The following is a 27,485-nucleotide window of genomic DNA, read 5'->3' as shown; positions in this document are numbered from 1 at the left end:
GCTGCCTGAGACATATCAGCCTCTGATAACCATGTGATTTTTCTGGGTTGTATTTTACAAGTTCTGTCCACTATCAACATCAGAAAACAACTTGTATTTATAAAGCGCCTTTCGCACCAGACTTGAGTCTCGGAGCGCAGAGGGATTGAGGGAGGGAGTTCCACAGCTTCAGGGCGTAGCGGCTGAAATCACTGTCGGAAGGCCACAGGAATAATACCACTTGGGTGAGGAGCCAGAAGGCAGCCCTGTAGTCGCTGTGTACACTGACACGAGTCAACAAGTTCAGTGGAAGAAACAAAATGTTAAAGGCAAAGAAAAGCATTAATTTTCTCTGGCACGTATTAACCGATAACAAGAAACAATACAAACAATATAGTTTTATTTAATAATTCTTACATTAGTAAATATAGGCTCAACATCTCAACAGCTGTAATTAATTGCAGTGCAGAAGTAACAGACAAGACAGGATAGCAATATACAGGAGTATAAGTGAGGGTTGCATTAGATTTCCTGTTGCAAGTAGGTGGACAAAGATGAGAATGGGTTTGAAACATTACCCTATATACGGACAGCATTGCACTGCTGCAATACTGGAACTCAGCCCTGACTCAACGGGTATTTTCACATCAGTTTACAATTCGGTTCAAGAGTTACTCAGAAGGAACTGTGGCCACAATATGGGAGGAAGGGAGACTTTTGACACTGTGGATCGATAGACAGGCAGTAATGACTCAAATAAATACTGATTGATATTTTTAATGGGGGGTTAATCCTTCAAGGTGAAGATGGTTTATATACAAAGTAAAGCTCCCTCTACACTGTCCATCCAGCAAACCCAGGTTGGACATGGAGTAAAAACTGTCATTGGCTTTATGCCCGGAAGAATAAAGTACAAAGGAAATTATATTAAATTGATATAAATGTTTGGTTAAATCACATGCGGAGTACTGTGTAATTTCTGGTCACCCTACAGCAGGAAAATATACTACGTTTGCCCACAAATCACACAGTCACGACACTTTATATCATAGTGTGATCCTAGACGGGCCGAATGGCCTGTTTCGGTGCTGTGTCGTTCGATGTAAAACTCCTCCTGCATCGCAAAAACAATCTGACCCCTTTGCTGCAGCAATGTGACGTTGCCACTGTCCACATCAGTACTTGCGTTTAAGAAACAACCGTGGAACTTTACAACACAGGCCATTCAGCCCATCGTGTTCTGTTCTCGCCGTTTGAAAGAGCTATCCATTCCCAATTTTCCTGCCTTTCCTCATACCCTCTACTTTTATCAAATAAGAAAAAAAATAATAATTTCTTCACAGGAGAATCTGCAGCGGACTTTATTGTGAAAAAACGTCTCAATTTAATTTTTTCAACAGCTTTGCACGTAGTCTGGAACACCTCCATCCTCAACTACAGGTATAGGTTTAACCGCACCAAAGATAGAGTTACAACAACAGTCATACCTACAGCTTCAGGTATACCTACAGTTACTGATCCTTACACCTCCAACCACAGTCAGTGCTGTCCCCAAGACCGCTCCTGTGCCTCAGAAACAGCCAATTCCCCTCCGTATCAGACATTTGCTTTTTCTGTCATCTGCCAAAGGAATCCGGAAACCTACAGCTTCTCCATTTCCCCCTGAAACAAATCCTAGACACCAGTAGCCTGATCTCAAGACACAGAGCACAGCACTGGGAGACAGGCTCCCCACGTTATTCCTGAAATAGTCAACTCAGCCACCTACAGTAATATTTGGTAGCCCACCGTGGCATTTGGTAGCCCACCTTAACAATGATTGTCCTGCTAGAACACCAGGTAACCCATACTGTAACCAAACGGCAAAATACTGCAGATAATAACAACAATAATCCTTGCATTTGATAGAGCACCTTATTACATCTTTGAGACATCTCAAAGCGCTCCACAGAATATACTGTAAAGTGAATTGACTGTATATTTTGAGGGCAAACAGTTCTGACGAAAGGTCATTGACCTGAAACATTAGCTCATTCTCCTCTCTCCATAGATGCTGCCTGACCTGCTGCATGTTCCCAGCGGCTTCTGTTTTTAGCGCATACGATAACATTCAGTGATCCACTGTAACATTCTGCAGCTCACTGGAATATTTGGTTGCCCAACTGCCAATCCGATACCCCACTATATCATTTCGATTACCCACTGTAACATTCATTATGACTTTCGTTGCCCATTATAGTATTTGGTAGAGCACTGTTATATTTGGTGTCTCCCCCACCCGACTGTAGCATTTAACAGCCACAAAAACATATGCTGACCCACTATAGCATTTGGTGGCCCACTAAAAATATTTGGTGGCCACAATAGCATTTAATAACCCACTGTAACATATGTTGGCCCACTGTATCATTTTAGTAACCCTACTGTAACATTCTTTAGCCCACTATAGCAAGTGGTAGCCCACTCTAACATTCAGAAGCCCTCTTTAGCACTTTTAGCCCCTTGAAGTATTCAGTGACTCATTACAGCAAATAACAGCATATCAGAACATTTGGTCACCTAATGTAGCATTCGGTAGCCCTCGCTAGCCTTTGGTAGCCAGTCTGGCATTTTGTAGTCCAGTATAAGATTTTGTGTAAAAAATCTGTAATAGCACACTGTAACATTTGGTGGCTCACTGTCCCATTTGATAGCGCACTAAAAACATTTGATGGCCACTATAGCATTTGGTGGCCCACTACAGTATTTAGTAGCCCGCTATACTATTTGGTTTTATACCTAACTCACAATAGCTTGTTCGGTAGCCTATTCATCTCTTGTGCTCCAGTCCTCACTTGCTTTCCTCCTCAGCACAGGACACTGTGAAGTCCTGTAGCTCAGTGGTTAGAGAACTCGCCTCGCAAGCCGGAGGACCTGGGTTTGATTCCCGGGCAGAGACAAAACGTTAGGTAAGTTCCCTTACTCCACGCGCCTCTGTTTACCCAGCAGTGAGTAGGAACTCGGTCGTTAGTCGATTGGTGCATTGCTTTCCGGGGGTAGCAATCCCTTCAAAAAAAACAATAATGGGGTCACTCAATCCACGACTATTTATGGGACAATGCTGTGTGCGATTGGTTGCCAGGTTTGGCCCACAAAATATACAGTCAATTCACTTGACAGTGTATTCTGCGAAGCGCTTTGAGACGTCTCACAGACGGCGCTACATCAAAATAAGGATAATTCTGATTATTATTATTGCCACGTGGGGTTTTGGAGGCCCCGTTCACAATTTTCGTACAATTTCTTTTCTCAGCCGAGTGTCTGAGGAAACCGATCGCTGTGCTTAAGAGGCTCCAAACCAAGCTGAGAATTCCACGAATCCATGCCAGCGACGTGCCACACACACAGCAGTGAGATTAATCATAAAATGTCATCTTATTCATCAATTTGGATGACGGGGAATGTTGCCAGGACACTGGTGCCTTCCTCAATTAACTTAGTGGGTGATCTTTAACATCCACATGTACAAGCAGAGGGGAGCGTGGGTTTAACCAGTCTGGTCTGAATGCCAGTGCCTCTGTTAACCCCAACGCTCCCTCCACCCACTCAGTACTGGGAATTTAGGCACATAAGATTCTCCCCGTATACGTGTGATCACCTTTGAAAACTGTGTCTTCGCGTCCTAAACAAAGAGGAGATTGTGTGAGTGGTGGGAGCTATCCCTAATCACCTGAGTGACATCTGCAACTGAGTTTTATTAAAACCGTTCACATCATATAAACTCCCTTCTCTTTCCGAATAGTGACCATGAGATCTTTAACGTCCGCCTGACTATCTACCTCCTCGCAATATTCCCCCCGCCCCTGCCCCCATACTCTCCTCAATCCCTCCCTTCTAATCTTTCACTTTTTCCTTTAATACTTACCATTACTCGTCCCTCCAGTTTGTCTTCTCTGCAGATGGGTTTTGTCTATGGGTTGCCTCTTGTGTTTGTGGTCGTAACTGTCAGGCACACTCTCCTTCTCAAATGCCAGGCACTGAGCGTCAGAACCAGCACAAGAGGACAGTGCAGCTCACATCATAGGAACATGAGTAGGCCATTCAGCCCTACTCTCTGCTGATTGTGGCTGATCTGTACTTCCAACTCCATTTGCCCACCTTTGCCCCATATCCCTTTGACACTCTGACCGAACAAAAATCTATCAACCTCAGTCTTGAAGATTCCAATTGGCCCAGAGTCCACAGCTTTTTGGGCGGGAGGTTTCCAGATTTCCGCTCCTTCCCCTTTGTGTGAGAAATTGTTGGAAGGGATTGTGCACTCTCTCCCTGGAGGGACGCATCCTGTTTACCTAATTTCGGAAAGTATTAGGTGGTAATACTCGGTTGGCAAGAGCCAAGGCTTGGGGACCCCAGACTGTGCGTTGGGGTAACTGCTGGAGTCTAGCCAGCTAAAACCACGTAGCTTGCCACGGTCTGGCAAACTTTCCCTTTGCTTGTCCAGCGAGGACTACCCTACCCGTTAGGGCTTTGGCTTGCAGGGTTAACAGGAACTAGATGGGAGCAATTCCCCAAAGTGACTGGTCTGGTCTTTCAAGTCCTGCCAATGAGCAAGGCTGACATTTCCCCCCACGAGCAAGACAGTCGATCCATTTGATCGCCGGTTGTCTGAAGATTATGTGCAGTCGGTTGCGATACATTGAAAATAAAAGCACCTCAGTGATTAAGGTGCCGGATGCGCCGGCTACACCTAATCGTTACAACTCGCGAAACAAAATGAAAGTTATTTCAACTCAAATTGAAATCTGCTCATAATCAACAATCAAGAGGAATGAAACTGATGATGATGCTGGGATCGAGCACCCTGTAGCATGCACGGTACTCTTTGCACTCTGACCTCCTGAGCTAAACCCGGCATCGCTAAGGCTTTCTGTTCTGGTCACAATCCCCAATCTCCGACCTACACCTTACACCAAACCCAGACCACACACATAGACTTCCACACCTTGCACCACACACACACACACACACGCGCACACGCTCGCACGCACACGCACAGCCTTCCCCCACCCCCTCACACATACACACACACGCCACACACAGCCTCCCCCACACATACGCACACCACAGACACCTTACACCCACACCCTCCCACACCTTACACAATGACATCCTCTCCGCCTTCAAAAATGCATCAAATTATTATTTAAAAATATTACCCTCAGTTTTCAGATCAAGAAAACTAAAGTCTCACCTTCTTGACACTCGGGATCTTGCGATAAAATAACACTCGTCCCTCCTTCCTACAAAACAAACAGCAGCCTCCAAAAAAAAGAGAGTTTGAAGCCCATTTGAAGCAGGAGCTTTGAGAGAGAGAGAGAAAAAGAGAGAGAGAGAGAGAGAGAGCAAGAGAGAGAGTCAGAGAGCGACAGCGAGAGCGAGAGAGAAAACTAAACTCTGCATCTGCAACCCTGCACAGTGTTTCATGCAGTCAATGTTTGCAAATATGGAAACGACATCTCCAGCCTATTTACTTGCACACACACGAGTATTAGGCAAGAGCATCAGGCATATACTGAGTATGGTACAGTATATTGCATATTACATGGCAAGTGACTCCCGGGTCTTCTGCTTTGGTGAGTTTACGCTTTGAGGGAGGGAATGCTGCTGGATTTCCTCATCACCAGCCGGACTTCGATGTTGGGGAGGCTGTCCTGTTTGGTCTGGGAGCACCCTTCGTCTGTTGCCGCTAGGTGCAGATCGAATCGCAGGGACACAGATTTCTTCCTGAGGTGAGGGTTATCCTTGAAGAACGAGCCTTCCCATTCCTTTATCACCTCGTCCACTTTCTCCGTCCTGAAACAACCGGATTAAGTCGTAATAACGGTCCTGGCATTTGACACAGCGCCTCATCGCGTCTTCGCGACGCCCCAAAGCGCTTCGCAGGATATACGGTAAAGTGAGTTTGACTGTATGTTTTGCGGGCGAAACGCGGCAGCTAATGGCGCACAGCGGCGTCCGGCAGACGGCCGTGGATTGAGTGATACCAAATCATTAATATTTCTCGAAATTCATTTTTGTTTTGAAGGGATTATTATCCCCGGAAAAGCGATCGACTTAATGACCAGGTTCCTACTTACTGTGAGGTAAACAGAGGCGTGCGGGAGTAAGGAAACTTGCCCAACTTTTCGCCCTGCCCGGGAATCGAACCCGGGAGCCTCTCGCTCGCTCTAACCACTGAGCTACAAGGCTCCACGGTTGTCATTTACCGCAAGCGGCACCTCAATGCTTTACATTTTTTTCCTCTTGACGTGGCTTGAGCTATGGAATCTTCGGGAGAGGAGGGCGAGAGGGTTTAAATAAATGGGCTGATTGGAAACAACATCCCCTGTGACCTTGTTCCTCTTTTGCGTTAACCATCCGTGACCTTTGGTGATTTCTGCTGCACTGACGCCCCCGTTTCATAGGAATTTACCTTGAATTTGGAAGTGATTCTCTGCACTCCCCTCTGCCATAAACTACCACGCTGTTACCGTCTACCCCACTCTAACACACACCAGTGCGCTCCTCTGTGCTGTAAGCGCACTCTATGGTGTGCTACCTCACTCAATAAAGACCCCTTTCCTTGCCTCCTTCAAAACCCATCTCAAGACCCTCCTCTTTGACCGTGCCATCGGTCACCCTCCTACCCCTGCCCTGCCCCTGCCCTCCACCCCTCCTGATTCCAGCCACCAGCTCGGGTGGGGGAATCCGTGACTGTCCGGCGTTTTGGGACATTCCCCCTGACGTGAAAGGTGCCACGCAAGTGTAATTTTGTTGTTGTTGTTGTTGTTGCCTCCCATCCCCACAAGATGCCATTTGCAATGAATGTTCTTGGAATGCTGAATGATGGTGCCGTCCGGTAGTTAGAAGAGGGGACACTTACTGAATTTTACCACGAGCCTCTGCACTCTGCCTCACCACGTTCCCACCTAAAATCTCCCTCGTTGTCAACGTCTCGATCTTCTGCTCCAGGTGATTCTCGAGGACGGCAGCTGCTGGACAAGCCATTGGGTCAACTAGTGCAGACGCAATACCAGTACGAAGCAATACAATGCAAAATGACATTTTACGTTTACGCAATGAATCACGAAACTCAGAGCGCTTCACAGTAACGGATCCTGGGCCCGAGCCGGGGGGGAGGGAGAGGCAGGTGACCAAAGGCGCGGTCGAAAAGAAAGGTCTTTAGGAAGAGAGAGGGCGAGGCGAAGGGAGTGAGGAAGGGAGTTCCAGAGCCTTGGGGCGTAGTGGCTGAAGGCACGGCCGCCGAGGGTGGAGCGGAGGACTCGGGGGACAAAGAGAAGGTCAGACCCGGTGGAACGAAGGCAACGGGCACTGTTGTGAGGGGAGAGGGGGTCAGAGAGGTTGGGGGGTGCAGAAGAGTGTAGGGATTTGAAGACAAGAGTGAGGATCTTGAAGTCGATCCTCTCTGGGACAGGCAGTGCAGTCTGGGGAGGACTGGGGCGATCGGGGAGCAGAGTTTGGTGCAGGTAAGAATCCGGGCGGCAGAATTCTGGAACAAGTCAGGCAGAACGGACACAGCAGATTAATGAAAAGGTACATGTTTGGAAGTTGTACTCACAATGGCAAGAATGGAATAGTTAGACCTACACTTTATGAACAATGCTACTTTCTGGCCCATTTCCCCAGAAGAATAAACGGTTGGTTCTATGTAACGGGAAGGGCACGAACGTGTGCCTATTGTATCCAACCTCCAGCTTGGGTACAAACCCTTGATCGTCCAGCACTTTGGGACATCCTCCTGACGCAAATGGCGCTGTAGAAATGTAATTTGTTGGCGTTGTGGTGATGTGGTAAGGACCTGCAACACCGAGGGTTGGGAGTTGGGGGTCAGGTATGGTCGAAGAGCAAGGTGTTTGGACGAGGCTTGAAGGAGCCAAGGGAGGGAGGGGGGGGTGAGGTGGAGGGATTTGCGGGATAGAGTTCCAGAGTGTGAGGGCAGAGATGCTGAGCTGTTAATGGTGGGGTGGGTAGTGGATTAAGAATGACAAAGTCATAAGAGATTAGATCACTTTTCCAGCTAATCCCCTCCTACTGTACGCGGTGACTGGCGTGTGAAGCCTGTTGAGAAAACACACCAACCCTCACCTGAAGACACAGCGATTTCTCTCTGAGCAAAACCGGTTAGTGATGATTCAGGGCCATTGCCACAGAGTCTGAAACACAGAAAAGTACTGAGACACTGGAATATCACTCACGTGTGCACGTGCTGTCCTATCCCTACTTAGAAGTACCTTCGTGATTGTATACTTTCCGGCGGAGGAGTTGAGGGGGTCACCAGTCACACCGAAAATGATTACATTATAATAACAATAATAACTTAAATTTTGGTGTCTTTCACATGGTGGAGGACGTCTTAAAGCGCTTCACGGGATACACCGTAAAGTGGAGTGACTGTGTATTTTGAGGAGGAACGCAGCCGTCACTTGATGCACAGCAACGTCACACAAACAGCCACGAAACAAACAACCAATTTTATTTGGGGGAACCGTTGGCCAAGGCGCCAGGAGAAACTCCCTCCTCTTTGCGAAGAGCAGCATAGGGTCAAGACGAGACAATTTAGTGAATATTAGTGAGTATTTTTGATGCAATTCACGCTTGAATATCAGGTGTGAAAGCATTCTCCTCTCACTGTGCTATTCTGCTGGAGAGCGCAGGTTACAGCGATGCCATTATTACAAGGCCTTCAGTGATTCAGTGAAGCAGTTAAGTTCAGTGGATAAGACAGCATCGGAATAGGTTTGATTGGTCAAATGGCCTTCGCTGCAATGGTAATGATTCTCAATCCACATCGCTAGAGACCTACGTAGCCTTTATTCTCAGTTTCCAACGCTCCACGAGCCTGGTTTTCTTCGCAATATCCTTTAATACTTCCTGCTTCCATTTTGTTGCCTCTTTCTTAATTGCCTTTTACTTCTTGAAAGGAGTATCCTACAGCGATGGCTACGGTCAGAATATTTTGTTTCCTAATAAATTTATTAATGAGGTGCGCTTAAGAGAATAATCGAAGTTGGCTTGTAATGAGGGCAGTAAATAAGCTACGCGTGTAATCATCCACGAGGATGGTAAGAGGAATGACAATCCTTGCATTTGATACAGCGCCTTATCACGTCTTCGAGACGTCTCAAAGCGCTTCACAGGGTACACTGTGAAGTGTAGTGACTGTGTATTTTGTGGAAGAAATGCGGCAGACAGTCGTGGATTGAACGACTAAATTATTATTTTTTTTGAAGGGATTAATACCCCCGGAAAAGCGATCGGTCAATCAACTAACAACCAGGTTCCTACTTACTCCTAGGTCGACAGAGGGTGCGGAGTAAGGAAACTTGCCCAACATTTCGTCCCGCCCAGGAATCGAACCCAGGTCCTCTCGCTACAGGACTCCAATCTATCAATGAACCGCGCGAGTCACACTCAAACTCTTCATGTTGCCGAGGATGAAGTGGAGCAGTGTTTGTGTCGAACACTCACCGTCTCTCCTCTCTGTCCAGCAGGCTGCGATATGTTGCTATTTCCCACTCCAGTTTCATCTTGGTATTCAGCAGTATCTGGTGCTCCTGCACCTGGTGCTCGATGTCTCTCCTCACTTCCTGGAGCTCGGTCTCTAGTTCTGTAATCACCGACTCCAGGCCATGGAGTTGTAGCTTGTAACGCTGCTGGGTAGCATGCAGAGAACTCTCCAGACCCTTCTCCTGTATAAGAGACATCCATATAGCATGAGTTAGTCTACAAACTCTCACCGTTTCAGTCCAGCTCCTATTTCCACCCACCCAAACACTTATCATAGAATCATGGATTTATACAGCACAGAAGGAGACCATTCGGCCCATCGTGCCCATGCCAGCTCTTTGAAAGAGCTATCCAAATCAATCCCCCATCCCCCCTGTTCTCCCCCCATAGCCCTGCAGATTTACCCTCCCCAAATATCCATCTGCATCTCTCTTGAAAGTTGTCATCGGATCAGCTTTCCACCAGCCTTTCAGGTGATGCATTCCAGATCCCAACAACTCGCTGTGTGAAAAAATTTCTCCTCACCTCCCCTCTGGTTCTTTTGACAACTATCTTCGATCTGGGTCCTCTGGTCACCGACCCACCCGCCAGTGGAAACAGTTTCTCCCTGTTGACTCGATCAAAACCGCTTATGTGTCCTGTCTTCACAAGGGATGTTCCAGATGGTGTATCTCACCTTGTATTTGAGGTGAAATACAAGGCGGTGAGAGAAGGTGAGGCTCTGTGTGATGCGTTCCAAGTCGAGTCGTGGGGGGAGGTAAGCAGGGAATCTTTACAGCTCAGGATACGGTATATAGTTAGGGGCATGACATGTCAAGCGACTGCCAGGCAAACTAGATGGACTTTGGTCTCCTTTAGTAGAGCAGATTCTTAGGTTCTTATGGACTGGGAGCGTACGGTTTTGACTCCTGGTGTGTGCTGAGTTTGCTGGTCTCAGTTGGGGCTGTATGGGAAGGCTAAACTGCTTCCAGCTGGTCCCTTGCTAACCTTTTTTGAATTCAAATCAAGGAATTCAACAACTCTTAGCCCTATTTCTTTACCCAGAGCTAATAAACATCTCAAACAGGTTCTTCACCCGAACCTCTGGTCATCACGATTAATCCAAACCCACCAGGCCATTTGTCTCCTCGCTGTGTGTGGCACAGATTAATGGGCCAGTTTCATAGCAGCGACTCAAAATTAATCACTGATGAACAAATACTTTTCTCTACTTTAAGAGCTGATTCATGCTTAGACACAGTTCCGGATGTGCTGGCTAATCTCTGCTCAAGTGGCCATGTTTTCTGTGTCAGTCTGGACAGTCATCTTATCTGTGTCCATCACAGTCACAGTTTAGCTCATTGCTGCCCACCCTGATTTACACAGACATCAACACACACACATATATTCCAGCAAAGGCTTCGGGTGGGGGTGACCAGTACTGGGGAGCAATCAACAACAGGAACCCTGTCTTATTCCTTCCCCTCCATCCTCCCCAGCCCAGGCAAACTAAGGTCAAATGTAGTGTCCTCTCCAACACTTTCCTGATTAACATCAGCAACTCAGCTCAGATTAAACCTGGTACTAAACCGGATCTCTGTCCCCCGCTATGTAGCAGTACCTCTGCTCGCCTCGCTCCGGCCTCCTCCTGTCTCCCGGATCCTCCGCCCCAACATCGGAGGCCGCGCTTTCAGCCACTACGCCCCGAAAGTGAAACTCTCACCCCCTCAATCCCTCTCCCCATTTTCAGGTCGCTCTCGAAGTCCTTCCTCTTCGACCGTGCTTACAGTCGCCTTTCCCCTCCCCCTGGCTCGGCTTCGTGCTCCGCCATTGTTAAGCGCTCCGAGACGCCGGCCGGCCTGAAGGGGGCTTATATAAACACAAGTTGTTGTTGGTGGTGTTGTTACACTAATTGTGGAGGAACAGATGATGTATTTATTACGAGACTAACCTTGAAGGTAAAACTGAACAGACAGGAGCTTTGCATTTGTCCAGTGTCAGGGGAATTTATAATGACTAGACTTTCTGCGCACGCTCCTATTGACAGGGATGGATTGGGGGTGGATTAGTGCTGTGTCATCATAATAATAATAAGAATAATAACCTTTGCCTTTCATACAGTGCCTTACATCATGACTTCTCGAAACGCTTCGCAAAGGATGTGCTGTAAAGCGAATCGACTGCGTTATATACGCACTGAGCCTCAAAGTGCGTCTCGCGCGGACTCTCACCAAAGCCTGGAGCGAGTCCATTTCCACCTGAAGGCTGTGCCACTGTCGCTTGGCATCGTTGAGCTCTGCCCTGGCCGCCCTCAGTGAGTCGTCCCCATTGCTCATCTCGACCCCGGTCAGGTCCGGAAGCTGCAGGGGAAACAAGCGCAGACGGCAGCAGTCGCGCATCACTCGGGTGACCGTGCGAAGAATCCATCGGCCACATTTCAGACCAGTTCTTGTGTGGGAGGGGGTGTGGGGGGAGGGTTGGGGGTGGGGGTGGGGGGTGGGGGAGAGGGACGTGCCATGGAGCGATGAGATAATTCACTGCATCTTACGTAACTAAGTGACAGGCCTGGTGGAAGGTAAGCAGCAACCTACCTGGACTTTGCTGCTGGCACTCAGTGCTGCGGGGGTGCATTGAATGAGGCTGGTGTAATGGGTCCTGATGTCTGTAAGGAGCTGGGACACTTCCATTCCTCCTCTCGTCTCATCCTCCTCGCTCACTGGCTGGGTACCGGGAACCCAGCGAGGCTGCAGAGCCGCGACTTGCTGCAGGACACAAACAGCAGCAGCTTAAAGCTACACTGTGTGCTCCTAAACCAACCCACTGAGCACCATCGCAACCGTGATTCGTGATTCGATAAGGGGGTGACGGCAATCCGAGCCAACATGCACTCTGCAGCTCGCAAACACAGCTCTCAGCACAGCTCAGCGCTGCCCGGCTCGGTGCCCCCTCGCTCTTTTATGGTAGTGCAACTCAATTTCCTGCAGCCTTTTCATCTCCTGGTTAGCGTCGGTCACACTCCGCGAGAGAACAAAGGTTTTGGGCGCGTGACAGGGCAGAGGTTGTGTTGCTGCTGCTGTGCTCTGTTCATCCTCTCCTTGTCCTTTTGTTCTCGGTTGATAGACCCGTTCGCTCTCAGCCACACATGCAAACACTCTGCGTGAACACACGCCTCTTTGCAACAGCAACGACGGCAACAACATTACACGTGCAAAGCGCCTTTCACGTCGGGAGGACGTCCCAAGGCGTTGGACAGACAGAGGTTCGGACCCAAGTTGGGGGTCGGGGTCGGGGAGTGCGGAGGGCAGGCGGTGGTGGGGGGAGTGGGGGGAAGCAGGGAGATTGAAAGCACGGTCGAAGAGGAGGGTCTTGAGATGGGTCTTGAAGGTGGCGAGGGAGGGGGCGAGACGGAGGGACTGTGGGGTGGAGTTCCAGAGGGTGGGGGCGGAGTGGGAGAAGGCCCGACCGCTAATAGTGGGGCGAGCGAGGCGGAGGGGACATGAGGCAGGCCTGAGCCCGCTGAGTGGAGGGAGTGAGCAGGATGGTAGAGGGTTAGTAGGTCGGAGAGGTGGTGGGGGGGGGGGGGGAGGGGGAGCGAGGCCATGGAGGGCTTTGAAGGTGAGGACCAGAATATTGAACTGTATCCTCTGTGTGAGAGGAAGCCGGTGGAGTCGGGCGAGAAGGTGGGGGAAAGCACAGCGGGTCATGGCGCAGATGTGGGGTAGAGCGAATAGTTGAGGGTCAAACAAGACGCCAAGATTCTGGACTGGCTTAGCAAGGTCGGGCGTGCAACTGTGGATGGTGATGCTGTCAGCGGTCTTTAGGCGGATCTTGCGTGCGTGTTGGGGGGCGGGGGGAGGATTTGGGGGAGCAGTACACATTTGGGGGGGTGTTGCATTGTCCTTCAGACGAGACGTTAACCCCGAGGTCCCGTCTGCCGATTCAGAGGGGACGTTAAAGATCCCAAAGAAAAGAGAAGACTCTTTTGCCCACAAAATACACAGTCACTCTACTTTACCGTAAGCACGATCAAAAAGGAAGGTCTTTAGGCGGTATGTGAAGCTGGGGAGGGGAGGGAGGGGGCAAGGCAGACTCTGCACAAAATCCATGGACACTACAGTATATCCTGCGAAGCGCTTTGAGACGTCTGTTCGACGTGAAAGGCGCTGTAACTGGGATTGAACCCATCACGTGCCTCGTTGCCCCACACCTACCTGCCGCTGACTCTGCCTCAAAGCCAGGAGCTCCTGCCGCTGCCTCTGCGTTTTCTTTCCCAGCTCCTCGGATTCCAGCTCCAACTCCTCGTTCACCCTCCTGCGGTAACTCCGGATCCCGGCCCGAAGCAGCTCCTGCCTGGACCGTTCCAATGTGTACCTGTGGGCCCAACCAACATCCAGCCAACATGGCTTGAGCCTCAGGACTTTGACGTAGTGAGTTACGTTCAGATCTGTGGTGGAGTCCCGTATCTCAGTGGTTAGAGCGCTCGCCTCGCAAGCGAGAGGACCCGGGTTCGATTCCCGGGCAGGGGGCGAAACCTTGGCCAAGTTTCCCTACTCCACACACGCGCCTCTGTTTACCTCGCAGTAAGGTGGAGCCCGGTCTTTAGTCGATTGGCGGATGGCTTTTCCAGGGGTAATAATCCGTTAAGAAAATAATAATAATAATAATAAATTAGCCACTCAATCCACGACGGTCTGTGGGGACGCTGCTGTGCGCAATCGGCTGACGTGTTTCGCCCACAAAATATACAGTCAATTCACTTTACAGTATATTCTGTGACGCGCTTTGAGACGTCTCGAAGACGTGATAAGGAGCTCTATCAAATGCCAGGATTATTACTATTATTATTATTATTATTGGTCACAGGAAGTGCCACTTACCAACCCCGTGATCGGTTGGTTACGTGTGCAGTTTGCTTACTGTGCTCATTAGAAAGCCGCCGTCGCTTATTCTCTTCAGCGCGACTCACTCACTAATTTGCTGGGAAACAAACGATTCTGATGATGGTCGTCGCTGTGGGATATCCCCTTTAAGAAGTAGACGGCAATTAAGAAAGAGCCAACACAAGGGAAGCAGGAAACATTAAAGGATCCCAGGAAGGGAAACAGGCTTTGTGGAGTATCGGAAGCCGAGAATAAAGGAGTTATTTAATTCACCATTGTTGTGGATTGAGAATCCTTACAATTGCAGCGAAGGCCATTTGACAAATCTATTTCGTCGCGAAGACATGATGAGGCGCTATATATCCAATGCAAGAATTATTATTATTATCATTATTATTATTATTAATACTATTCTCAGAAGTCATGTTCGGTCTGCACAGTACCCTGGTCAGGCTACACCGAGAGGACTGCACACGCTTCTGACCGCTGCAACTTAGGCAGCGCAGAGGAGATTTCTCAGCGCAGATCTTGAAGAGGTAAACGAGGCTTGAAATGGGATTGAAGAAGGTGAACCCAGAACGAGATCTGCAGAAGCGCGCTAAGGAAGCAGGAACGAGAGAGAGAGAGAGAGAGAGAGAGAGGACAGACACTAGGAAGTGTTTCTTGATCGAAAAGGGTCTTAAATTTTTTTTAAAAAATGATAATTCGCTCACTCAATCCACGGCTGTGTGTGGGGACGCCGCTGTGCGCAATCGGCTGCCGCGTTTCGCCCACAAAATATGCGGTCAGTTCACTTCGCAGTCTATTCCGTGAAGCTCTTTGAGACGTCTCGAAGACGTGATAAGGCGCTGTATCAAATGCCAGGATGATTATTATTGCTCGGGATTACTCCCTGCACTTCTGCGTCAGCCGGATCGTGGAGGCAGCTGGAGTACGAGGACGGATTGATGTATACTGTAAGGAGGAACTCTCTCCCCCAATCCCTCCGCCTTGCCCAGCCCCCTTCCCCACTTTCAAATCCTGCCTAAAGACCCTCCTTTCTTTGATCGTGCTGACGGTCACCTACCACCCCCTACCCCCCCCCCCCCCCCCGCCCCACCCACCCCTCCTCTCCCCTTGGCTCGGGGGTCAGACTCCGCCACTGTCAAGCTCTCCGGGACTCTACCTCTCGTGAAGGGCGCTATATAAATGCAAGTTGCTGCCGTTGTTGAAGGAACTGTGGTCGAACCTTGCCTGAAGCTGGGCGGCTTGCCTCTGCGTTCTCTCCAGGAGAAGGGCCAGACGGCCATTGGTCGCAGTGCTCTGGTAAACCTGCGGCAAAGAAAGACAATATCCTCAGCTGCATCTCACCCCTTGATTCAGCCCTGCACAGCCTCCTGTCTCGGCGAGTGACTTTATACGCAATAAACTCCTGATACCTCGTCCCTCCTAAGGAAAAGGGTTCGGCGACGAGTTACGCGGAGTGGCAAATTAGGCAGTTGTCTAAACGTACAAATCTATAAATAAGTGAGGCCGGGCTAATAATAAATGATAATAATAATCCATGCGTTTGATACAGCACCTTATCAAACCTTTGAGGCGTCTCAAAGCGCTCCACGGAGTATACTGTAAAGCGTAGTGACCGTGTGTTTTGCGGGCGGAAACGCGGGCAGCCGATTGCGCACAGCAGCGTGCCCCCACACGCACAGCCGGTTGACTTAAGCGGCGGTGACAAGTTAAGCCGGGGTCAAATTGTCGGGGAGTCTACCGTACGCCTATTTTAATCATTGAGGAGAAACCACTATTCCCACATTTCCGTGAAGCTGTTTTTTTCCGCGGGTTTGGTAATAAATCATGCGGAAAAGGACGAGATTGGCAGCTCCAGTTGCCTCTGAGACACACACAAGCTGTAGAGAGGCAGATGATTTCTTTTTAACCCAATGTGCACTGTACAGGGTGTTCGCAAAGTCCTGTTACTCCCCCCCACCCCCACCCCCACCCCCCCCCCCACCCACACCCTCCCTGTTTTTTTTCTTACAAAGAATTTCTATTTTCTGTTGCAGATGAGATGAGTGTAACAATGTCTTACGCCAGTAACTTCCTCCTCGCTGTCGCCATCCATGTTACACGAGATGTCACACCGAACATGGCTGATCATTATCTGCTATGGAAATGATGGCACTCCCACTCCCACACGCGCACACACACACACACACACTCACTCACACACACGCACTCCCACACAAACTCAGACACATGCAATCACACACACTCGCACACATACACTCACACACACACACACTCAGACACAGGCAATCACACACACACACACACACAAAGTCACATACGCACACACACTCACACACGCATACACACACACTCACACACACACTCACCAGACACACGCAATCATACACACACAAACTCAAGTACGCACACACATACAGACATGCACACACACAAACTCACACACACACATGCACACACACACACACACACATGCACACACACACTCACACGCACACTCACACACACACACACACCAATCCTCTGGATGTCTAAATGCAACTATCATCATTCTTCCACACATTTCTGTTGTTGGTCAGTGCGCTGAAGAAATAAAACACGGGGGTAACAGGACTTTGTGAACACCCTGTTTAGCACGAGATGGCAGTAAACTGTTTCCCCTTTTACCCTTTTATAATAATAATTATAATAATAATAATAACCCTTGCATTTGATCCGGTGCCTTATCACGTCTTCGAGACCTCTCGAAGCTCTTCGCAGAATAGACTGTAAAGCGAATTGACCGTATATTTTGCGGGCGAAAGGCGGCAGCTGATTGCGCGCTGCAGCGTTCCCCGCAAACAGCCGTGGATTGAAGTGACTAATTTATTATTTATCTATTTATTTGAAGCAAGTGTTACACCCCCACCCCCATCCCCACCCCCACCCCCACAAAAACGATCTGTGTAAACTGTAGACACTGGAGCTGCCACTGAAACAAACTCACACACAACCACACGTGCCAGCCAGCCAGGAATGCTTCCCTGTTAATCGCTGGTGTGTGTGTCTGTGTCTCTGTGTGTGTGTGTGTGTGTGTGTGCGCTGTAACTCTACCTACACTCTGCGTAAGCTCTCTCAGTTGCTGTTCTGAGTCACTGCAGGTCCGGTATTTCTGAGCACGCCTCCTCATCCAGCCTCTGATCTGCGCTTCCATCGCGCTGTTCCTCTCTTCCAGGGAGTGAACTTTCTCTATAAATCCAGCAAACTTCGTGTTCAGCTGTTTGAGGGTTTCCTGGGGATCAGACAGGGATGGGATAGCCGGGGCTAGCGGGGTTGGCGATGAATACATCTCTCCGGCTTTAGGCAATGCGGTAAGCGCGCAGTCCTCTCTCCCGCTCACAGTATTTCCCTTCGGGTGGACCTCAATCGTCCCCACGCGAGCCAGCCACTCCGAGCTCCATCGCCAAACTATAGCCCGCGAAAAAAAAGCCACGAGCTCTTCGGAAGCTCCCGCATCCTTTTACCGCAACGGCGACTCCTCTTTTGTATAAATAATGCGAAATCGAAATCCGAGCGAGCCCGAGGTGGGAAGCTGGCCCTGGTGAGGGTCAGTGGTTGCAGGGCAGCGCTGGGCTGGGGTGTGATCTCGTGATAAGTCAGTCAGTCAGTCAGTGTGGCTATTGTCCTGAATTCAGTTGCATCAGCCGGAATCAATCCGCCAAGCTTGAAAGCATTCGGTCACAATGCAGTGGCTTGGAAACAGCTATACAAACCACAAACCCGCGGTGATCAGAAGTGACGGTCGTTTCAAACCCATGATCACGGAGGCTTATTGGATGTGGAGAGGCGAGAGCCACTGCATGGAGCACTGGGGGCGGAATGAGGCAGTGAGTGGTGGGGTGGGGGCGGGGGATGCGGGGGAATGAGGACAAGAAGCAACGAAGAAACATCCGCCTTTCTCCCCCACGTCCATTCCCCGACCAGGACTCCACCACCCGCTGCCTCCGCTCAGCTGGCTCCAGCCTCCTATTTGTCCGCCGTCGTCTCCGTCCCTTCAGCCCCTCGGCCACAAAACTCTGTAACACTCTCCCTCAAACCCTCTGCCTTGCCCCTCCCTCCCCGCTTTCGAATCCCGACTAAAGACCTTCCTTTTTGATCGTGCTTATGGTCACTCTCGTTGACCAACTCCGCAACTGTTCCGCACAACCAGGACACTACCCCATGTGAAGGGCGCGATATAAATGCAAGTTGTTGTTGATACTTCTTACCCAGCCTTCTTACACATCCGTACGCAAGCGTCGAGGGTGAAGCTGGGGAATGCAGGGCAGTCACTAAACTTACTCTCATCAAACTCCAACCAGATTGACATCAAGAACCAGCCAATGTTTTAATGCATCACCGAAACCACTTTATTAAAGATCAGAGAAACGTAAACCTCGATCCACAAACATTAGTCAAAATCGGGAAGAAATTCCACCTCGGGTTACCCACATTTCCGCAATTAACGATAGCATTTCGGAGCCAATTGTTCGATCCAGTTTTGTATTTGAACTTCTTGGAAGAGCTTCAAAATCAAAGCTGTATTTAAGAATTGACTCACTCTGAAATAGTACCGAAATCTGGATTAAATGTGGACCCAGATGGAAATTTTCCTCACACAGGTTTTAGGTTCACATAGAGAGCTATTATTAGTAGTATTACATTCATTATAAGGAGAGAACTAGCATCGAGGAGGAATCTGGAGTCCTCTTTTTTCTATTGATCTCTTCTATTTTTGTTCTTCCTGAACTTCTTGTATGTCTGAGGACACAACCTTCCCGTCAACTATTTTCTCGATGACCGTGACTACCTTCTTGATTGTGTGGATTTCGGGCTCTGCAATAAAATTGGGAAAAGGTGACTTACAAAACCTCGGCACAAATTTAAGATAAGATAAAAGTTTGTAAAGAGGAACAGACTGTTCCACATCGCGTTAGGTAACGCTAGTTTTAAACAGGCCCTTCGACCCATCAGCTCCGCACAAGAACCAACTAATCTACTCCTCGCTCTCCTGCTCACTCTCCATAATCTTGAAATACTCCTCTTTTTCCTCGAAAATCTATCTAGTTAATTTCCCCTTGATAATTTTCCTTTAGTAGCGTTATCCTACTTGGCAAGAGAGAACAAACAGAGCTTCCAGAAGTTTGAAAAGTTTAAACAAATTGTGAACAGGTGACAACAGGTGAAAAACGACGTCTTTGCATTTCATAGTAAATCGGGTGAAGGGCTTTGAGACTTCCTCCCGACATCAAGGGCTTTATATATGATGATTATTATTATTATTATTCTGTGAGACAATGTGAGATGATCACTTACCACGCGTGACTATGATTTCAGTTCTGTTGGAAGAAGAAAAACAAACCATGATTTAGGACACATCAGAAAGCAAAAAAGCATCTTGCAACGGTGTGGGTGTTGTACAGTTCTATGCTATCCCACAGCACATGTTCTACATTTGAAGTTGCAGATGAAATATAGAATATAAAAGTCAGGAAGTTATGATGAACCTCTATAAAACACTGGTGAGGCCCTCAGCCGGAGAATGTGTTCAGTTCTGGGCACCGCACTTTAGGAAGGATGTCAAGGCATTGGAGAGGGTGCAAAGGAGATTGACCAGGATGGTACCAGGAATGAGGGCCTTCGGTTATCAGGAGAGGCGAGAGACGCTGGGATTATTCTCCTTGGCGCAGGGAAGGTTAAGAGTAGACTTGATAGAAGTTTTCAAAATGATGCGGGGATTTGATAGGGTGAATAAGGAGTTATTTCCACTGGCGGGCGGGTCGGTAACCCGAGGACACCGATTTAAAATAGTTCTGGGATGTTGGACTTCCTCGAAACCAAAGTCTAGGGGATCCACTCAACTGCCTCTGCCCTTCCATCTACTACCCCCTACCCATCTCCCCCTCGCATCCCCACCTCTACCCATCCCTCTCTCGACACCTTCGAACCTGTTTCCCCATCCTCTCTCACCACCACCATAACCCACATGAAACGAACCACCTGCACCCTCGACCCCATCCCCTCTCCTTACCTCCCAGCTCCCCTACCCCTCTCCTTAGCTCCCAGCTCCACCTCATTGCCCCTCTACTCACAGACATCATAAACCTTTCCCTGTCCACTGGCACCGTTCCCACTCCTTTAAAAACAGCTGTCATCACTCCTATCCTTAAAAAACCCTCCCTGGACCCATCTCTGCTCTCAAATTAATGCCCCATCTCCAAACCCCCTTTCCTTTCCCAGGTCCTCGAATGAGTCGTTGCTTCCCAGCTTCATGTCTTCCTCTCCCGCCACTCCCTTCACGAACCCCTCCAATCGGATTTCCGTGCAGCTTTAGAAACAGCTTTGGTCAAAGTGACAAATGACATCCTGTCCATCTGTGACCAGGTCTCCCTCTGCCTCCTCATCCCCCTTGACCTCTCTGCTGCTTTCGATACTGTTGACCACTCTATCCTCATCCACCGCCTCTCCTCTCACCTCAACCTTCATGGTTCTGTCCTTGAACCGTTCAGATCCTACCTCTCACACCATCTCCGCTTTATCTCGACAAATGGTTTTTCCTCCAGCCCCCACAATGTCTCGTGCGCTGTTCCTCAGAGCTCTGTCCTTGGTCCCCTCCTCTTCAATATCTATATGCTCCCTCTTGGTGACATCATCCGCAAACATGGGGTCAACATCTACATGTATGCGGATGACACTCAACTCTATCTGTCTGCCTCCAGCCTCGACTGCCTGAACCCACTGCTGTCCTGACAACATTTCTGTCAGACATCAAGTCCTGGATGAGGGACAACTTTTGTCAGTTGAACGTCATTAAGACCGAGGCTCTCCTGATTGCCTCCCATCAGCGCCTCCACACTTCAGAGGCTGACAGCATCACCATCCAAGGATGAGTCAGTACGGGACCTTGACATCTTGTTTGACCCTCAACTATCCACATCCGTGCCATGACCTGCTCTGCCTTGCTCCACCTCCTCAACATCTCTCAGCTCTGCCACTGTCTCACACCACAGGCCACCGAGACCCTCATACACGCATTCATAACGTCCAGGCTTGACTATGCAAACTCCCTGATTGTCGGACTCCCCAAACTCCTCCCTCCACAGGCTACAGATCATCCAGAACTCTGCAGCCCTCTCCCACACCAGGCTCCGTGACCCTATCATCCCCATCCTCGCCCGACTCCACTGGCTTCCCATCACACGGAGGATACAGTTCAAGATCCTGGCCCTCACCTTCAAAGCCCTCCATGGTCTTGCTCCCCCCTACCTCTGCGACCTCCTAACCCCGTACCAATCTGCCCACTCCCTCCGCCCAGCAGGCTCCGACCTACTTCACATCCCCCACCTCGCCCGCCCCACTATTGGTGGGTGGGCCTTCAGCCACTCTGCCCCTTCTTGAAATTCCATCGCCCCTTCTCTTCGACGATGCCTTCCGATCACCTTCCTTCCGCCCCCTGCCTTCCACCCTCCCCGATCCTGACCCCCAGCTCGGGTCCGAAACACTGATTGTCTATCCGATCGTCTTCCCAACATGAAAGGCGCGATACAAATATAACTTTGTTGTCGTCGTCGTTGTTGTGAGTGTGAGAAAAGTTAGTCTGTAGGATGAGACCAAACTGGTGGTGTGACAAAGCCTTTAGCTTTTCCCTTACCTTTCTTCTCCATCCAAAAGGCGCCGGTATGTGGCAATCTCCATCTCCAGCCTGGTTTTCACGCCAAGAAGCTGTGAGTATTCACTTGACTGCCGTTCCATTTCAGCCTTGATCTGTGACAACTCATCTTCCAACCTGACGATGTGATCCTGAAGGTGGAGGAGCTGATCGCTGTAGCGGTGTTCTGCTTCGTAGACATTCCTTTCCAGAGAATCTTTCTAGATATAAAGGGACCCAATGGGATCAGACCACAGGCAGGGAGATAAATATCCAAACTTCCTAAGTTCCAAGACCCTCCTACTCGGGCTCACGGTAATCCTGATAGCAGTAAAACAGCAGGGCTTCAGTCAGGGATAGAGTAAACCATCACTTCTATCTTGTTTCTCAAACAACATCCCACAAGATTCCCTCCATGTGTCTGTCTCTAAGTCTCTAAAAATATACTTTTCAGTTCAAAGCGTGTTTAGGCCCTGGTAGAACCCTGTGTGCGCTTTATTGTTCCACTTCCCGGGCTCTTTTCTGTTGTGCGAATTGTGCGCCTGTTCCCTCTCTCGCGCTAACCCTGTACGGTCGGTAATGTACTCACCATGGTGAGCAAGCTCTGCAAGTCGATCTCCAGGCTCTGCAGCGTTCGTCTGCGCTCTGTGATCTCCAGTTTCTGAGTATGTACACTTTCGGTGGTTTTGGTCATCGTTTGGTTCAGGGTGTGGCACTGGAACCAAATCGTAACACGGAATAAGCACTTAGCGCGACGACAAAAACAACAACAGCTTGCATTTATGTGGCTCCCTTCGCGCAGCAGGATAGCATCTCGGAGCTTCTCATGCATTCAGCGAAAGCCAGATCGAAAGCACCCCAACATTAAACAAGAGGTCATTGGATCAAGACATTGGTCACCATGAGTCTTATGAAACATTCTAATCACACCACTTTGGAAACGGATTTTAAGTTGATGTCTGTGATTGTTGCCCAACATTCTGTATCTGTTTTCTCCTCACCTTCTCCAGGTACCAGGCCTCGACATCCTTGCGATTCTTCTCCGCAATGGTTTCATATTCAATTCTTAAATTGGACAAAATCTTGTTCAGGTCGGTGGCGGGAGTACTGTCCAGATCCACAGTGACCGAGCCTCCCATACCCGTACGCAGAGACAGCAGCTCCTAAGACACAGAGAGACGATTGTAGAGACAATTCTTCAAACCCGGAAAGTCGCACGTTCAACAGAAATATTTCAATAGAGTCCTGGCCCAACCCACGGCCTGTGGACGGTCAAGAAATGGCCTGCTGAACACTTGCAAGAGGCTGGGCGAGTGCGTTTCAAAATCAGTTTGTTTTAACATTTTGTCCAGCATTTCTTATGTTCTTACGGGCCACAGCACATAGGTAGTTCAGAGCACGTGCGCGAGCGACCACAAGGAGGGTGGAAGGTGAACTGGATGGACCTGGGCCTTTTTTCGTTCAGCAGTTCTTATGCTCTTACGTTAAATCAATATTTTTATTTCCATGTTTATGGTGTGGCCGTAAATCAAGAAATATTCAATCAAGAAAATGTATTCGGTTAACCGAACCCCACCCCCAACCCCCCAAAAAAAGTTTGGATACCACTGTTTCAATAAAAGGTACCTCTTTGTGAGAGCGGTGGAGATAAACCAAGTCTTCTTTCAGTGCAGTGACCTGTGATTCCAGGCCCCTCTTGGTCAAACTCAGCTCATCCATCACTTTCCGTAGCCCTTGGATGTCAGCCTCCACACCCTTTCTGATGGCCAGCTCTGATTCATACCTGCATGGCAGGAGCGAAACCGATGGGGTTTTATTGAGGAACGACAACTTGCAGCACCTTGAGACGTCCTCCGGACGCGAAAGGCGCCATACACGTCTAATTTGTTGTTGTTGTTGTTGCATTTATATAGTGCTTTTGAAAGCGATTCACTGCTTTATCCACAGTCAATACACACATTTCACAGAATGTACTGTGAACAGCCACAACAATAACAACAAGATTGCATTTATAGAGTGCCTTTCACGTCGGGAGGACGTCCCAAGGCGCTGGACAGTTGGGTCGGGGCCCGAGCATTGGGGGGAAATGGTCAGGGTGAGGGGAGGGAAGGGAGGGAGCGAGGAGGGGGTAGAGAGTTGAGAGGGGAGCTGAAGGCACGGTCAAAGAGAAAGGTCTTGAGACCGGCCTTGAAGGAGGAAAGGGAGGAGGCGGCGAAGGCACTGGGGGATAGAGTTCCAGAGCCGAGGGGTTGAGAGGCTGAAGGCCCGGCCACCGATGGTAGGGCGGTTGGGGCGGGGGACGTGGAGCAGACCGGAGCCAGAGGAACGGAGGGTATGGGCAGGTAGGTAGGGGGATAGTAGGTCGGAGAGGTAGGAGGGAGCGAGGCCGTGAATGGCCTTGTAGGTGAGGATGAGGATCTTGAATTCGATCCTCTGGGGGATGGGGAGCCGGTGGAGGCGAGCGAGGGTGGGAGTGATGTGGTCGCGAAGCTACTGTGAAGGGAATTGACTGAATATTCGGTGGAATTAATAGGGAACGAGCAGGGGAATTGGATTGAGCAGAGCTTCAGTGGGTGAGCAAGCGCCAGCATAGCCACAAATAGCATCTTTCTCACCTCTGATTCTAGGATTATTAAACCTAAAGACACTTACTTGATTCTGAAGTCATCGGCAGCAAGTCTGGCATTGTCGATCTGCAGCATCAGTTTAGCATTGTGCAGAGAGATAGCGTAGATCTGTAAGACACAAACGTAGCGTCACTCACGCTGTGGTAGCGATACCGATCGGAGGGGAATTCAGGTTGTGGTGTATTCAGGAGAAAATCACTTTGATTCCCAGCTGTACCCAGATATGCCTTAGTGGAGTGACTGTGTGTTTTGTGGGTGAATGTGGCAGCCAATTTGCACAACAGCAATGTCCCACAACGGCCATGAAGTGAGTGAGCGGTTTTATTTGGAGAGTTGTTGGCCAGGGCATAATTGAACGAGAGCGCAGATTACTGTGAGGAAACCAATGTACATGTATGAGACTATGTGGAGTCCTGTAGCTCAGTGGTTAGAGCACTCGCTTTGCAAGTGAGAGACCTGAGTTCAATTCCAGGCAGAGGGCGAAACCTTGGGCAAGTTTCCTTACTCCACACAGAGCCTAATAATAATCCCTCCAAAACCAAAAACAATAATAAATTGGTCATTTTCAATCCACGACTGTTTGTGGGACATTGCTGTGCGCAATTGGCTGCCGCGTTCGCCCACAAATATACAGTCAATTCACTTTACAGTGTGTTCTGTGAAGCGCTTTGGGACGTCCTCCCGACGTGAAAAGCGCTATATCAAATGCAAGGATTATTATTATTATTGCAATGACACATGTCTTTTAAACACTGTCTATTTTCATCCTCTGTTTTTCTGTTCAGCATAATCACTTCCCCTTTGAATGCAATCGATAATGCAATGTGCTAAAAGTGCATTCAAACAACTCCCTGTTAACAATCTTACAACCACACATAGGCAGAATCCCATTTCAAACCACCACGGATACAATTTTGCTTTAGTAAAACAACTTGTAGTGAATCTGAAACACCCTTTAACAACTAAACAAAAAAGGTTAAAGCCACCAGTTGAATAAACAAACACCGGCCTTCGATAGTCATCAATTAAATTCATTATTATTATTATTATTAAATTCAAATACATCAAAAATAAAACACAAAAATTGTCCACCTTTCCTAAACAAAAATCAGCATTATTTGAAGAGTTGATCTCTGGCTATCCTCTGGGACTCTTGAGACCTCTTAACAGTGGAAACAACATGGAGACTAAGACTGGGATCCTAGATCAAACATTCCTCGTGTACCTAGCACCATGCTCAAATGGCTAATGTGAAAGTTGACCTTTGTTGGTATAAGAAGACTCCAAATAATAAGACAGTGGGCTTGTCCAACCCCAATATTTGGGGACACCAACAGGCTCTCCAAGTAGGCACTAGGTTACTGAGCTGACTATGTCTACCCACCTGAAGATGGCAGTCAGAGATGTTCCCCTCGTAGACGGTTAGGTCTTTGGTTGACACAGGGGCCTTCTTCTCGTAGAATTCATGAATCTGGAATTCCAGCTGTCTGTTGGACTTCTCCAAGCTGCGCACCTTCTCCATGTAAGAGGACAGACGAGCGTTGAGGTTCTGCATTGTCTGCTTCTCATCGTTGCAAAGTATACCTGCATCTCCTCCAAGCGACGCATAGCTAGCATTCCAGCTGCCTCCAGCTGAGGAGATTCGCTTTCCCCGGTTTGCTCCAATATTATAGACGCTGATCGCTCGCCGGCTAGGAGCGCCAGATCCAAACAGGCTGGATGATGTACTGGCAAAGGATCTCCTCTGGTTGCTGCTGACAATGACAGACCCACCAATATTGGCACTGTAGACAGAGCGTGACATGCTCACGGTGATTGGGATGGAGAGGAAGCAAGTAGAGCAATGAGCGTCACTGAAGCAGAGCTGGAGTGAAGAGTGCTAGGGGAACTGCTCCCAGCTCTATATATACACACACAACTCAATAGACCTTGAACCAACATTCTCAGAACTGTTGTCAAGGAATGCAAACCTGTTGCATATTATTTGACGCCATTGACGCCATTGTTCTTTAGACGGTTTCTGACATTCCTCCCCGTTGTGGTATGTGTGCTATTTTTCACTTCCTCCTGATTCTCACGTGGATCACCGTTGACAAATCCAACTTGCAAGGTTGTCGGTGAATTTCCAACTAAACCGCAATCTCAAAATCCAAACTGTAAGAGCCACATTCTATCTTGTTTTGGAAGCATGGAATGTTCCAAACCAAAAATAGACCCAATAAGTCTGTTCTATTTATTTTCCACAGGCTTCACCCAGTTTAATTGGATTCTTCTTCTCCCACTACACCCCATATAATAATAATAATAATAATCCTTGCATTTGATATAGCGCTTTTCACGTCGGGAGGACGTCCCAAAGTGCTTCACAGAACACACTGTAAAGTGAATTGACTGTATATTTGTGGGCGAACGCGGCAGCCAATTGCGCACAGCAATGTCCCACAAACAGTCGTAGATTGAAAATGACCAATTTATTATTGTTTTGGTTTTGGAGGATTATTATTAGGCTCTGTGTGGAATAAGGAAACTTGCCCAAGGTTTCGCCCTCTGCCTGGAATTGAACTCAGGTCTCTCACTTGCAAAGCGAGTGCTCTAACCACTGAGCTACAGGACTCCACATATACACCCACGCTTTAATCTAAGTCTTCAAGAAGCATCTAACTTCCTTTTATGGGCTGTGCTTCAAACTGTACCTTTTTGACCCCACTTTTGATCATCTTTCCCCTCCCACTTCAGCTCAACTAGTCCGTGCCAGAGGTATATGCCACAGGAGCCACAGTCTTGCTCTTTGGGGTGGTGTTG

At 48.8% G+C, this 27,485-nt stretch overlaps 2 protein-coding genes across 2 annotated transcripts; both read right to left on the bottom strand.

The window, feature by feature from the left end:
• Positions 1–5,579: 5,579 nt before the first annotated feature.
• Positions 5,580–12,512, bottom strand: krt222 (keratin 222). The gene is made up of 6 exons (XM_007909416.2): positions 12,096–12,512; positions 11,736–11,864; positions 9,487–9,707; positions 8,104–8,171; positions 6,881–6,989; positions 5,580–5,811 (listed from the first exon to the last, which is right to left on the bottom strand). Exons 1-6 carry the CDS (start codon positions 12,189–12,191, stop codon positions 5,598–5,600), a joined length of 837 nt encoding a protein of 278 aa, XP_007907607.1. The 5' UTR covers positions 12,192–12,512; the 3' UTR covers positions 5,580–5,597.
• A 6,242-nt stretch (positions 12,513–18,754) lies between these two features.
• Positions 18,755–26,626, bottom strand: keratin (keratin, type I cytoskeletal 19). Its single transcript, XM_007909417.2, has 8 exons — positions 26,068–26,626; positions 24,709–24,791; positions 23,683–23,839; positions 23,058–23,219; positions 22,646–22,771; positions 22,060–22,277; positions 19,725–19,747; positions 18,755–19,244 (listed from the first exon to the last, which is right to left on the bottom strand). Exons 1-8 carry the CDS (start codon positions 26,485–26,487, stop codon positions 19,138–19,140), a joined length of 1,296 nt encoding a protein of 431 aa, XP_007907608.1. The 5' UTR covers positions 26,488–26,626; the 3' UTR covers positions 18,755–19,137.
• Positions 26,627–27,485: the final 859 nt, after the last annotated feature.

Source organism: Callorhinchus milii, unplaced genomic scaffold (genome assembly GCF_018977255.1).
Source record: "Callorhinchus milii isolate IMCB2004 unplaced genomic scaffold, IMCB_Cmil_1.0 Scaffold23, whole genome shotgun sequence".
NCBI classification, from domain to species: domain Eukaryota; kingdom Metazoa; phylum Chordata; class Chondrichthyes; order Chimaeriformes; family Callorhinchidae; genus Callorhinchus; species Callorhinchus milii.
Note: the sequence above shows the minus strand (reverse complement) of the source record. Positions and strands in the feature narration are given on the sequence as shown.

What these genes read in the sequence shown, in the direction of transcription:
- krt222 (XM_007909416.2), bottom strand. Translation starts at nt 12,191, where the DNA reads ATGGAAGTGTCCCAGCTCCTTACAGACATCAGGACCCATTACACCAGC. An exon ending in GTGCCAGCAGCAAAGTCCAG is followed by an intron (nt 11,865 to 12,095) that starts GTAGGTTGCTGC and finishes TTTCCCCTGCAG; the next exon opens with CTTCCGGACCTGACCGGGGT. An exon ending in GAGGCTCGTGGTAAAATTCA is followed by an intron (nt 5,812 to 6,880) that starts GTAAGTGTCCCC and finishes CGGTTGTTTCAG; the next exon opens with GACGGAGAAAGTGGACGAGG.
- keratin (XM_007909417.2), bottom strand. Translation starts at nt 26,487, where the DNA reads ATGTCACGCTCTGTCTACAGTGCCAATATTGGTGGGTCTGTCATTGTC. An exon ending in AGGCCTGGTACCTGGAGAAG is followed by an intron (nt 22,772 to 23,057) that starts GTGAGGAGAAAA and finishes ATTTGGTTCCAG; the next exon opens with TGCCACACCCTGAACCAAAC. An exon ending in TGCAGAGCTTGCTCACCATG is followed by an intron (nt 22,278 to 22,645) that starts GTGAGTACATTA and finishes CTTTATATCTAG; the next exon opens with AAAGATTCTCTGGAAAGGAA.